Here is a 13,356-nt window from a genome sequence, read left to right on the forward strand (position 1 = left end):
TATAAAACGTATCATGAAAAGCAGTTGTCTCCTCTTCCCCATCCCTGATTCCCATTCTCTTGAGGTAACCACTTGCAAGTTTCTTTTTATTGTAGTGACATCCACGTAATTTTGCACCACGTATATGGTAATATATATGTAACTTACCATTTTAACGTTTTTAAGTGTACAGTTCGTGGCAGTAAGTACAGTCACATTGTGATGCAACCATCACCACCATCCACCTCCAGAACTTCTTAATCTTCCCAAACTTAAACTCTGTACCCATCAAATACAGTAACTCCCCATTCCTCCTCAGCACCAGCCCCTGGCAATCACCATTCTACTTTCTCAATGAATTTGACTGTTCTCGGAACTTCATGTAAGTGGAACCACACAACAGTAGTATCTTTGTGACCGGCTTATTTCACTGAACACGGTATCTTAAAGGTTCATCCACAGTGTAGCATGTGTCAGAATTCCCTTCTTTCTCAAGGCTGAGTAATAGTCCCCGGTGTGTATGTGATGTCTATACCACTCTTTGTTCACCCATCCATCCATGATGGACAGCTGGGCTGCTTCCACCTTTGGGCTGCGTAAATGATGCTACTATGAACGTGCATGAAAACCCTGCTTTCAATCCTTTGGGGCATATACCCAGCACTTGCAACTCTTGGAGCTGTTTTGGTGCTGGTGGTGTTGTTTGTTCAGTTATTTGCCCACAAATTTCTAATCACGTTTAAAGTGTTATTTCTTGATTTTTCAGCTTTAGATATTACTGAATTCCTACTACGCAAGATGAAGTTTTAATCCTTGTACACTTTTCCTAAATGTACACATATTTCCTCTTCCTTCCGTAAACTGGACTCAGTGAAAATTACTTACGACTGAGGGCCACGGCTTATTTATTGCATTTCCTTTCTTTTACATCCTTTGTCTTTCCCTTGAATTTATAATTGTCTCACCCTCTGCTTTGTTTTCTATGTACTTATCACTAACTGATCTTAAAATTTTCCACTGGAAGAATATTCAAACACATTAGGTAATCTATCAATTTTATATTTTTCTTTAGTGACATGCCTCCTGGACAGGAACACCAGCTAAAGTACAAGATGCTCAGCTAAATGTGAATTTCAGATAAACAACAAATATAGAGCCCTTCATTCTCCTGATCCATCCTTGGCTGGTTGCTCATCAAAAACCTTTCCTGACCTGCTCTCACTCCACCACTTAAAACTGCAACCCCCACCACCATCTCTGGCTGTCACTCTCTATCTTTTCCCCTTCTTTATTTTTCTTCATAGCACTTGTTAATTCCGGAGACATTAAAGTATTTATGGTTAACCTCTTCCTACTCAGCTCCATATGGGCACAGCCTCTGTTTTCTTCAGTGTTCTATACCCATCTTAGATGGACACAGCACACAGGAGGTATTCCGTGTTTGTTGGAAGAATTCCAGAGCTCTTTCTTTTGTTGGTGTTATTTACTTCCTCTCTTTTGGAACAGCACCTGTCTAAGAGTTTCCTGAGAAGGGGTACATGGGAGGCAAACCTTTTGAAATCCTGCCTCTTTGTCATCTTTATTTTAAAGTATGGTTGGCTGAATACAGACTTTTGTAGGCTGACATCGCTCCCATCACCCTCTTCCCCCAGAATGTTAAAAGACTTTGCTTCACTGTCTTCTAGTTCTGCAGTGTCACTGTTGAGCAGTCTGATATTATTCTGATTCCTAATGCATTATTTCCTAACGCTTTTTAGAATCTACTCCGTTACATGTATTCTAAAATGTGACCACTATGGGCCTTGGCATAGGTCTTTTCTCACCTAGTGTACTCAGCATTCTGTAGGGTCTCAATCTAGGAACTTGTGTCCTTGAATTCTAAAACATTTTCTTGGATTATTCCTCTGATAATCTCCTTATTTTCTACGTTATCTCTTTCTGGACTTTCTATTATTTTGATGGTGACTATGTAAAATGACCTTCTAATTGTTCTGTCCTATTTGGTCTTTTTTTTTTTTAATTTTATTTTTTAACTTTATGGCAGATTTTTCCCAACTTTATCTTCCAGTGATTTTGCTAAATATTGTTTCTATTATATTTCTAATTTCCAAGAACCCCTTTCCTTCCTTCTTTAAATATTCTTTGTTATAGCCACCTGTTCTTTCCTCATGGAAGCAATATTTATTTACTCTTTTCTCTCGAAGATATCAATTATATTTGGGTTTGGGCCTAAAGATTTGTTTGTTTATTGGTTGTTGTTTCCTTCAAATACTTTTTTTTTCTTTTTCTCTTTTATTTTTTGTTTTTGCCTTCAAAACTCTTCTTGGTTCTCCATGCATTTTAAAAGAAAATGCATTTATTTCTTTATTTAAAAAATTTTTTTTTAAATGTTTATTTTTGAAGGAGAGAGAGAGAGGGAGACACAGAATCTGAAGCAGGCTCCAGGCCCTGAGCTGTCAGCACAGAGCCCGACGTGGGGCTTGAACTCATGGACCGCAAGATCATGACCTGAGTCGAAGTCGGACGCCCAACTGAGCCACCCATACACCCCAAAAGAGAAAGCGTAATTAAAAAGCTAATTGGTTTCAAGAAATTGTGGCAAGAGAACTAGATAAATATATAGGGAGAAAATAATGCCTTAATTTACCTTATGCTATACATGAAAATTCAAGATTGCCCATGTACCCAAATGTAAAAGCTTCCAGGGAAAAAAAAAGTACCTTCAAATCTTGGGGTGGACAAAGATTTCTTAGAGTGGACACACAAAAAATATTATAAAAGAAAACAAATTTATAAATTGGACTTCTTCAAAATTAAAAATTTTTGCTCATAAAAAGACACTATTAAGAGAATGAAAAGATAAGCCACAGGCTGTGGGTAAATATTCACTATATTCATCATATATGAACACAGGCATGCCAAAGGACAAAGAACTTGTGTCTAAGAGCGGCGCCTGGGGGGCTCAGTCGGTTAAGCATCCGACTCTTGATTTCAGCTCAGGTCATGGTCCCAGGCCATGGAATCAAGCCCCACATCAGGTTCCACATTGAGCCTGGAGCCTGCTTGGAATTCTCTCTCTTCCTCTCTCTGCCCTTTCCCCAAATAAATAAATTTTATTTATAATAAATAAACATTTTTTTAAAAAGAACTTGTGTCCTCTCAAAATAAATAAACATTAAAAAAAAAAAAGAATTTGTGTCCAAGATATATAATGAACTCCTACTAATCAATAATAAAAACAATATAACTTCTTAAATGGGCAAAACTTCCAACAGATACTTCATAAGAAAAGATATATAAACAGCCATGTACAAGAAAAGGTGCTCAACATCATTAGTCATCAGGAAAATGCAAATTAACACCACAATGAAATAGTATTTCCTATCTCTGGGAAAGCAAAAATTAAAAAGACGGAAAACCCCAAATATAGCAAGAATATGGAACAACTACAAGTCCTATACCTTAGTGGTGACAGGGGCACAACCACTTTGGAAAACGGTCTGACAGATTCTTATAAAGTGGAAATTCACTTACCATATGACTTGATAACTCTACTCCCAGGTACTTACCCTCCCCCTCAAATGAAAACATATATTTACCACAAAAAGACATACAACGTTGTTTATAACAGTTTAATTCATACCGACCACATCCATATGTAACCCAAATATCCATCAACAGAAGAATGGAAAGCAAATCATGGTATATTCATTCAATGAAATACCACTCAGCAACCACAAAAGAGCTACTGGCTGATACAACAACACGGATGAATCTCAAAAGCATTAAGTTGAAAGAAGCCAGACACAAAAATAGTATGTACTACATGGTCGCCTTTATTTGAAATTCAAGAACAGGCAAACTAATTCATGATGAGAGCCACAGAGGTCTGAATGGTGGTGGCTTTTAATAGTCAGATTATATTGGGGAGAAAGGACTTTCTGGGATGACAAAAATGATTTCTATATCTCAGTTGCAGTATTGGTTACACAACTGCCTGTTTTTGTCAAAACTCGAACTGTACTTTTATGATCTGTGCATTTTACTGTATGTAAAAAGAAAAAAGCTAATTGGGAGCTCTGTGTAAGTAGGGCTTTGTCAATTGGTGGGTTTCACTGTAGGAAGCTGCCTGGGTTGTTCCATTCAGGAAGGTTTCAAATGGTCACTATCAGCGGATCTTCTTCCTGGCCTGGGAGGTATAGGCCAGGGTGCCAGCGTTTGGAGAGTCGGGTGGAAAAAGAATCATTCACTGTAGACTGTCACTTAATCCTCTTGTTTTCAGTATGTACCCACGTCCCTCAGCTGGGTTCAGTGTCCCCAAGTCCAGTCTCAAGTCCAACCTTGCAAACCACTAAATCCCTAGTTTTCTACATGTGTTAAGACAGGGATTTGGAGATTAATTCATTTCTTAAACAGACCTGTAATCAATCCTGTTCTCAATCCCACCTCCACTCTGATATTCAGAGGGTCCTAGCTCCCTAATTCCCGAGCTTTTTGAAGGTTCTCCTGTACAAGTAAGACCTGCTTCTGGGCTTCACCCACTGCCCACACAGATTTTGGCTCTCTCAAGCTTGTTAAATTGGTGATCACTTGTATACTTCTTTCCAGCTTCCAAAATCACGCTGGAGTTCATTTCTATTATTCTCCTTGTCTTCAGGAATATCGTTTTTATTCTTTTACTATCATTTTGGCTCCAAGAGGTGAGAGCAGTAAGTAGGCATGGTCAACATACCAAGTTTAATTAGAATCCTCTTCTTTACTTGATTAAGTGAAAGGGCTCAGCTAAGGGATATGCCACTTAGAAAGCGCAAGCTAATTTACACTTCCTGACCAGCAGGACAAAAATACAGAATTTTATCTTTGCCAATTAGATAAACGATCATTTGGAATCATAAATTATTTGGTAAAATATGGCTGAATACTTTTTCACATACTGAGAATCTTTTTCATATTTTTATTGGATTGGCCATTTCTATTTCTTCTTTAGTGAGATACCTGTTTAGTTTCTTGGCACATTTTTCTACAGTCATTTTGCTGCCTTCTATACTCTCAACCCTCCAATTTAAAAAACAACAACAACAACAACAACAACAACAACAACAACAACAACAGCACTTTGCTGGCTATCTTTGCCCAATTATTCTTCCAGATAGATCTCACCATTTTAAATCTGTAATATCAATTTGGAATTGACAATATTTCAGAAATGACATTTATTCAATTTTATTTCACCTCCCTTACTAAAGATTTATAGTTTTTTGTTTTTCATATAGACCCACACCTTTCTTTCTTTAAAAATCTCTTAAATGTTTATTTATTTTTCAAAGAGAGAGAGAGAGCGAGAACAAGCATGCACTTGAGTGGGGAAGGGGCAGAGAGGCAGGGGACAGAGGATCTGAAGCAGGCTCTGCACTGACAGCAGAGAGCACAATGCAGGTCTCAAACTTGGGAACTATGAGGTCATGACCTGAGCCAAAGTCAGATGCTAAACCAACTGACGCACCCAGGTGCCCCTAGACCCACACCTCCTTTCTTATTGAGTTTATTCTTAGTTTTGGTTATCACACATGAGATTTATGCATGTATGTATCTATACATATATTTAAGATTATATATGTGACTCTTGATTTCAAAATCTATCTCTGTGCATAAATAAATAAAATCTTTTTATTGCAATTACCACCACTCTTTAAAAACGGAAAATATTTTTCCACCGTATCAGAACACATTGAGAATTACATAAAATATTCTATCCGAGGATATTAAACACAGCATTTCATTGTTTCTTAGATGTATACCTCTTTCCATTCCCAAACACAGCCTGAATCTAAGCTGTCAAATTACCACTTAGCCTCCATTCCTCCACTTAATTTCCTTTCACTTCGAGCGAGACGCTAACAGAACCACCTTGTTGAAGAATTACTTTAATTAAAATCCCCTTTAATACCGAAAATAGTTTTCTAACTAAACAATTAAAACAACTAATCTCAGATTTTATGGGCTTTTATCAAGGGGGGGTTTACCAACCCAAGTTGCTCTCATACTTCAGTCACGTGGGTCTCCTTGCCTTTCCCCACCAGTAGCATCCCTCTTTCCCAACGAGCCTGACCTGGCTCGACTCACCTGACATTTTGTCTCTTCCTCTAATTACTTAACACATACTCATCTCTGCATAGCAGAAAGGAATGGGATCTGAAATTTTTTTTATTGTGTATTTTTTTATTCTTGGAGTAAGCTGAAGAAATTCAAGTAACCTGGTAACCACTTCCTTATTTCTTCATTATGATATAATACTCTAAATTTCTCTGTAGAACCTTGGAAGCCTGAGAACCTGAGACTCCTTCCAAGACACAGCTCATTCTATTTCATCTAAGAGTATAAATGCTTTCCAATGTTTGTAACGTCACGGTAGCTGCGTTTGCTTCTCAAAGCAGACAGTAACCAAGCATTCAGTTGATAGTTTCTACTCTTACCTCTATTGCGCGAATTACTTTTGAAAGTTCTTTAATAAGATGTCCAGGTCTGACGTTGTCTGGGATCTCAAAGGCATGTTCAGATACAAGCTGGATTCGGATTAACAAAGATAAGACAACCAAAGTTATTTACACTTTAATAAGTGAAAACTAATTTACTAAACAAATTTTGGATTCTCTAAGCGAAATACTAATAAGCCAGGTCTCAGAGTTCACAGAGTTGGTATAATACTCTTTAAGGAGAGCCTTATTAGCATGAAATCCTCTTAGCTCGAGTTAAAGATGGACTATCTTACAGTGAGTTTTGCTTTACACTGAGAAGTAACCTTGTACTCTATCCCTCAAAGCCCACTGTAATTCTAACTACTACTATAATCAGTAAAGTCTAGCATTTAATTCATAGTATATAAGGATTTGTAAGTAGGAACACAGGGCACTAAAATAATCCTATTTCCTATAGGAGGTCTAATCTGAATAAGTTTTTGAAACTTTTTTTCTAATAGGAAAAAGATTGCATCAGTAGGACAGACGCATTGCTGAGAAACCCCATCTATCCAACTGCAAACTACTGCCGTAATTTCTTACGTCTGTTTCTAAACCTTAACTGTTGTTAAGAACACTTTGATTCTTCAGATGCATCTGATAAACCAGTTTTTACTTTTGCTTTACATCTTCTCCTTGGTTTTAGCATAACTTGTTAAAACAAACCAGGAACAACAGTGACCGCAAGTGCTAACTATGTGCCAGGCAAGGTACCGCACTGTGAAGCGCTTGAGGGTGTTAACTCATTCATCCTTTCACCAACGCTATGACAGAGCTAGTACTAGTCTCACTTTACATTTGAGGGAAAGAATGCACAGGGGTTCGCTAGTTTCTTAGTAGCATAGCTGAGATTTGAATCCAAACATCTGACTCCAGAGTCCATGCTCCCGACCACTAGACTAAGCTGCCTCTCATCCTAGAGCAAGGTTAACAGGCAGTTAAACGCAAACATCATGCTTTTAAAAGAGCACTTCGAATGTGATGAATTAATAGGACTTATTAATGAATTTCACTGTACATCAAAATCACTTACAAAGTTTGTTAAAAACAGAGGTTCAGATCCCACCACCAATCTACTTAATCAGTATCTCTTAGGGAGGGTCCAGGGAGTTTGTTTTTAGAGAGCTCTAAAGGCGATTCTGACAAATACGGGAGTTTGAGAAGAACTTATCTCAAGTCTTCAGCAGGAAACAAATTACACAGTTTTTGCAACATATCCTTTATTTTGTTATGATATGGTTGTACGGTTTTGTAATCTATTTACACTTTTATGTGTCATCTAGACGATGACGTCTCTGACAGGGGAAGACACAACTTTCTCTTTCCTGAATGCTTCCACAGTGCCTTGCTCTAGAGGGTATGTAGCGATGATAATACAGCGAAAAGAAGTGAAAAAAAATTATCGGAAGGATAACCTATTAATTATTGTCTCCGGTATCTCTTAAGAGCAGAATTTTTATTTCAAGTAGGCATTCAAAAAATTAATATGGGAATGTATTTTCATCAGCTCACATATATATCACTTATTAAAGAGTTGCATGTCAAGTTACAGAGGGGAATAAAGATGGCAAGTCCCTGTTCTTCAAAAGCTCAAAAACCTAGTGAAGGGGATGTGAATATGTTACTTTACAGACATTACTTTGAAGTCCACCGGCATAAGAAAGATGCTACTAAGCATAAGGGTAGGACACACAGCTTCCAATTGGGGAGCCTGGATGACCTCTTGGAGGCAGCAGGACTCCAATGCAAACAGACCACATTTTAGTGAAAATGGAAGCTCCTGCTTGAACCTTGACCTCCCTTTTCCTTCATTTTTACAGAAGTCTAGCAGATGGATAAGAGTACTTTGCAATTACAGAGCCCCAGCTTTAGTCCAAGACCCTCCGGTATTCTTGGGCAAGTCACATACAACTCTTTCAACCTCAGCTTCTCCATATGTAAGACAGGGATAAGGAGAGCATCACAGCCTCACAGAGTTGCTCTGAGAGCTAAATGGGATTATGGATATAAAGACTAAGCACAGCGATTAGCACACGATACGAGTTCAAAGTTATTTACTATCGTTCTGTATCTACATGTTCTTTTCTTAGCATCTTAAATATATTTGAATTATTTTCTTTTCAGGCTAAAGATTAAAGAAATACTTAGGTACTCTATCCTCATCAACGTAAACACAAGCCAGGACATCTGTGCACCACGTATGATAGAACGCACGTTGTACTGAAAGCGTCCATTCCCTTGACCACGCCACTCAAAGTGCTGCCGCGGCAGCATCGGGACTCGCGCTTTGGATCTTGCCATAGAAACAGTAGCCATCGTTTCCCCAAAGAAAACTACTTACTTCTTTCTTCATCCATAATTTTAAAGCAGCATGCAGTGCCTTCACTCCCTGTACCAGGTACGTTTGAGGCTGGAAACCGTCTTCTCTCAGCTCTGTGGGAAGGGAAGCGGAGCGGGGAAGGGAGTTACAACGGAGAAAAGGGCTAACTTCAGATGCTGAGCAACCACCAACTCTCAGAGTGCGTAACTTCCAAGTTACCAGAGAGGAAAAAGGTGAAACAAAAGGCAAGAAAGAAAAAGAAATGGAATTACATTTAAGGGTAGTTGTACTAGGTGCTCCAGGCAAAAAGAAGCTCACACAGCGCTGAGGAAGAGACAAATCACGAAATAATGTCCTATGGATCGACTCACGTGAACTCTAAAAATGGAAAACATTGCGCTATTTTATCACTTGTGACAGAGGTGATAAAACGGAAGAAAAGGATTATCACAAAAGTCAGGACAGTGGTTCTCTCTAGAAGGGAAGGTGGGGGAGCGGTGGGAAAAATAACTGGACGTTTCAAACGTCTTGGCGAGGCTGTTTATGCTCTCCAGGTGAGCCTTGTAATTATTTAAACTGTTAAGCTCGTGCACTCTACACAGTGTGTGTTGTCTACACAGTCAGCTATAGGCATGACATAGTTCATGATTATAAAGGTAAACACACCACACACACATGCGCATACCTTTTCCGAGTCTTTAAACCAAACTAATTATCTAAAACTCGCACAAAATATATTCTATTTATGTATGATATGGTCTAAAATTTGGGTAAGGTGAACCAAAAGCAAAAGGTTTTACTTCTGTCCAGTGGCTAATTTAGTTACACAAGTCCAAAATTAGCTCATTGCTGTATTATTACTGACACTAAACACAATTAAGTTTCATACAATCTATCCTCATTTTACCCATCACATAAGCCTAATAACAGTCTGAGAGCTGGTAAGTAACAGGCCACGATGGCAAGTTAAAAGGTCAGGGGTGAAAGAACATAATGCGGGGTGACAAGACCACCATTCCCGCTTCCAGGATGAATGCCTAGGATGATGAGCAATTGGTACACGGCCACTTGGCCCCAGCCTTAGTGGGATTTGATGGCCTCGCTCGTGTTGCCGGCTATCCTATCCCATACTGATCCTGTACTGATGAAATAAAAATATTTAAAAACTTGACCTACCAATATCCGTTTATAGTAAATCTTTTTAAGTCTTTAATGTACAGGGCCATGTTTTCAATCAGACCTCTGTATTTCTGAACTCTCAATGGCCTGAAACAAAGGCTAAATCAATATTCTCAGCAATTTGCTGTTTGTGGGTGCAAGAGGAACAGCAAGATTTTGTCTTTCAGATAAATTTTTTAATTTGTTCCAAAAAGTTGATTGATGAACCTCTCTTGGACATTAGGAAAAAATACCACTTGAGGCGCCTGGGTGACTCAAATGGTTAAGCGTCCTACTTTGGCTCAGGTCATGATCTTGCAGTCCGCAGGTTCGAGCCCCACACTGGGCTCTCTGCTGTCAGCACGGAGCCCGCTTCAGATCATCTGTCCCCCTCTCTCTCTCTGCCCCTCTGCTTGTGTGCTCTCTCTCAAAAGTAAATAAACATTAAAAAAAAAGGAAAAGCATCACTCAAGGGCTGGGTGTATGTTAGTGAGAAAAGATGGAAAAAGACTCTGAACTTTCTGAGTACTGAACTGCCAATCTCTTATCTGGAGAGTTCAGTAACAGGGTTTTATTTCCAAAAACCAAGGACATTTATAAATATTTTTATAAGTACTTGTAAGTGTTCCTATTTATGTAGGCTTCTACTACCCAGTACTTTACTGGAAACCACACACGGCAACTCTATGTATGGTCCACCGGGAGATTCCTGCAGTCCAGACATCAAGGCATGCTCACTGAAGGTGAGGTGGGGCTCAGCCTCACCAAAACCTGAAAACACTCAATGAGTCAGGGATTTAGGATTAGGATGCATTTCTGGAGACTGGTCTTGTAGAGAAAGCACCCATTCCTCTTCATCCATGGTCTCCTTCCTCCATCATATATATGACGGTATACCTGCACCACATTAAGACATCTACCTCCACTGCTGCAAATGTGGGAAGGAGCCCTACTGTTCTTTTTTCCTTTCAAAGAGAGGGAGGTTGTGGGGTGTGTGTGTGTGTGTGTGTGTGTGTGTGTGTGTGTCTTGAGGAAAGAAACATAAATGAGTTTTATCATTTAATTCTGTGCATTCTATCCTGGGAAATTATTGTTTCTTTTCATTTTACCTTTTATTCTTGTGCAACTTTTAAATGGAGAAAGAAACAAATGTTTAGAACAGACTACCTTTTATGTTTTTATCTGTTTTTCTGAGAGTTAATTTTTTTTTAATGTTTATTTATTTTTGAGAGAAGGCAAGTCAGGGAGGAGCAGACATAGAGAGACAGAGGATCTCGACAAGGGGCCTGAACTCACCAACCATGTGATCATGACCTGAGCTGAAGTCAGACACTTAACCCACTGAGCCACCCAGGCGCCCCCTTCTGAGAGTTAATTTAATAGCACAATTTACAAACTGACTAGAAAAGTCAGACAACACAAAAACCAGACAAACTGTATTCTCATGAGCACAAGTGAGAAAATGGATAAAAGTAGACATGACAATCTGTGTCAAACTGGACTGCTCAAAGATTATTAAACCAAAGATATAACACCAAAATATGAAATTCCACATTACAAAAGTTGCTTCTAAGATTAAATTTTTTTTTAACATCTATTTATTTTTGAGAGACAGAAAGAGACAGCACAAGCAGGGGAGGGGCAGAGAGAGAGGGAGACACAGAATCCTAAGCAGTTCCAAGCTCTGAGCTGTCAGCACAGAGCCTGACGTGGGGCTTGAACCCACAAACCGTGAGATCATGACCTAAGCCCAAGTCGGAGGCTTAACTGACTGAGTCACCCAGGTGCCCGGTAGCTTCTAAGTTTAAATAAAAGAATTTCCCCTTCCCAAAAAACATTTTTTTCAACAACAGACTCATAGCTTGACATTCAGCTGTTTTGTGCTAACAGGGACCTGAAACTGGCCAGCCGAATCGTCATTAAGGGCAATGAAACAGGTGCTACCTGATTCTTTCAGGACATAAAAAATTCACATTACAGTAACAGTCTCTTAGCTTAAACTCCATTTTTGTGAGGGAGGCCCTTTTACATGCCTGACAGTGTGTTCAGGCTACTAGAGTCCAAGGTGAAATGAACATTTTTCAGTATAACCTATGCTGTTCTGCTACAGCTCTTCATATATCTGATTTTTAAGGCCACGGACTAGAGACTCCGATTTGCTAAAAAGGTTCTTGGCAGGGAGAAATCGTGCATTTAAAAAGCCAAATAGGGGCAACAGTTACACCATAATAAAAAAGGGCTTTTCTCTCAGTGGCTTTCGGTGGAATTTACAAACATCATACATCATAATGTGAAGATTAGTAATTACCTTTCAAGGTTTCCAGCAAATTTTTGGCTACAAACCAACATATGGCTTCAAAGAAAGGGAATTTGAAAAGATCTGGTGTTTTTAGCCTTTTTTCCATCTCATAACACCTAAATAAAATTTGAAGAAATTTAGTATTAATATTAGCATTTCAAAGTTAAATGGAGGCAACCAACTCAAGGAAAATAAAAGCAAGCAGGCCACAACACATAAGCCCTATCAAGTAGGGTGTATTACTAAGCACTGCTTCATTTGAGTAAGAATGAACTGTGATCTTATCCAGGTCTGACTGACCTTAACAAAAGTACACTGAAGAATAACACCGGTCTTCCAGAAGATCAGAACCTCGGAATTTGTATCCCAGTTTTGGTAGAAGGAATTTTATAAGGGTTCCACCGTAATAAGTAAACTAGTATGCTTAGAAGAGAGCTCCCTGTGTTGGACGACACTGCAACACCCACTCAGGGAGTTTTCTTCAGGCTCTACTAAGCATTCAGGTTCAAGGACACAATCGGCGCTGGTCAAGGTGAGAAGACAGGAACCACAGCTTGTCACAGTGTCAGTCTTCCCTGGGAGTCCTGGCAGCAGTCCATATAGCCAGGAGCCATCTTTCCCCCAGGGACAGTTCAGGTAAAGAAACAAGATTCACATCTGACAGGTGTGTAAGGTGCCCTGGCTTAGAGCTTCCTGACCCGTAAGAGCCAGTATTTCTGTAGTAACTCCAAGGACACATAGCTTCCAAGTTCCCCGTGGGTATGCCAAATTACAAGAGTCACCACTTTCAGGAAAGCCCAAAGATATGGCTTCCTACTAGGTATCTCTAGTTCTCCCAGTCGTGATGCAGTTACTCAATCAGAAATCATTTTACCATAAGCAGTGAATGTAGCCTGGTAACATTCTACTCTCTTCAGGCTACCAAAGGGAACAGAGGCATCCAAAGGTCAAATTCTCAGACAGAAGGGGAAACAGCTGCTAATCCTTTACCCACAGCAAAACTAAAGCAGGTGTTCAGCAATACTAACTTAGAATTACTTTCCCCCAGCACCGTCACACCTGAGCCTGAGGGATTTGGTTCATCT

At 39.3% G+C, this 13,356-nt stretch overlaps 1 protein-coding gene across 1 annotated transcript in view; it reads right to left on the minus strand.

Annotated features, from left to right (window-relative positions):
* Nucleotides 1–13,356, minus strand: part of KDM7A (lysine demethylase 7A) — an 82,110-nt gene that overhangs the window by 16,697 nt on the left and 52,057 nt on the right. The window contains exons 9-11 of the mRNA XM_019452925.2: nucleotides 12,281–12,387; nucleotides 8,836–8,927; nucleotides 6,453–6,542 (exon numbers count right to left, since the gene is read on the minus strand). Of these exons, the coding sequence (XP_019308470.2) occupies nucleotides 6,453–6,542; nucleotides 8,836–8,927; nucleotides 12,281–12,387 (289 nt within the window). The remainder of the gene's footprint in view (nucleotides 1–6,452; nucleotides 6,543–8,835; nucleotides 8,928–12,280; nucleotides 12,388–13,356) is intronic.

The sequence above is a fragment of the Panthera pardus genome, unplaced genomic scaffold (assembly GCF_024362965.1).
Source record: "Panthera pardus isolate Hobbes unplaced genomic scaffold, ASM2436296v1 HiC_scaffold_8, whole genome shotgun sequence".
NCBI classification, from domain to species: domain Eukaryota; kingdom Metazoa; phylum Chordata; class Mammalia; order Carnivora; family Felidae; genus Panthera; species Panthera pardus.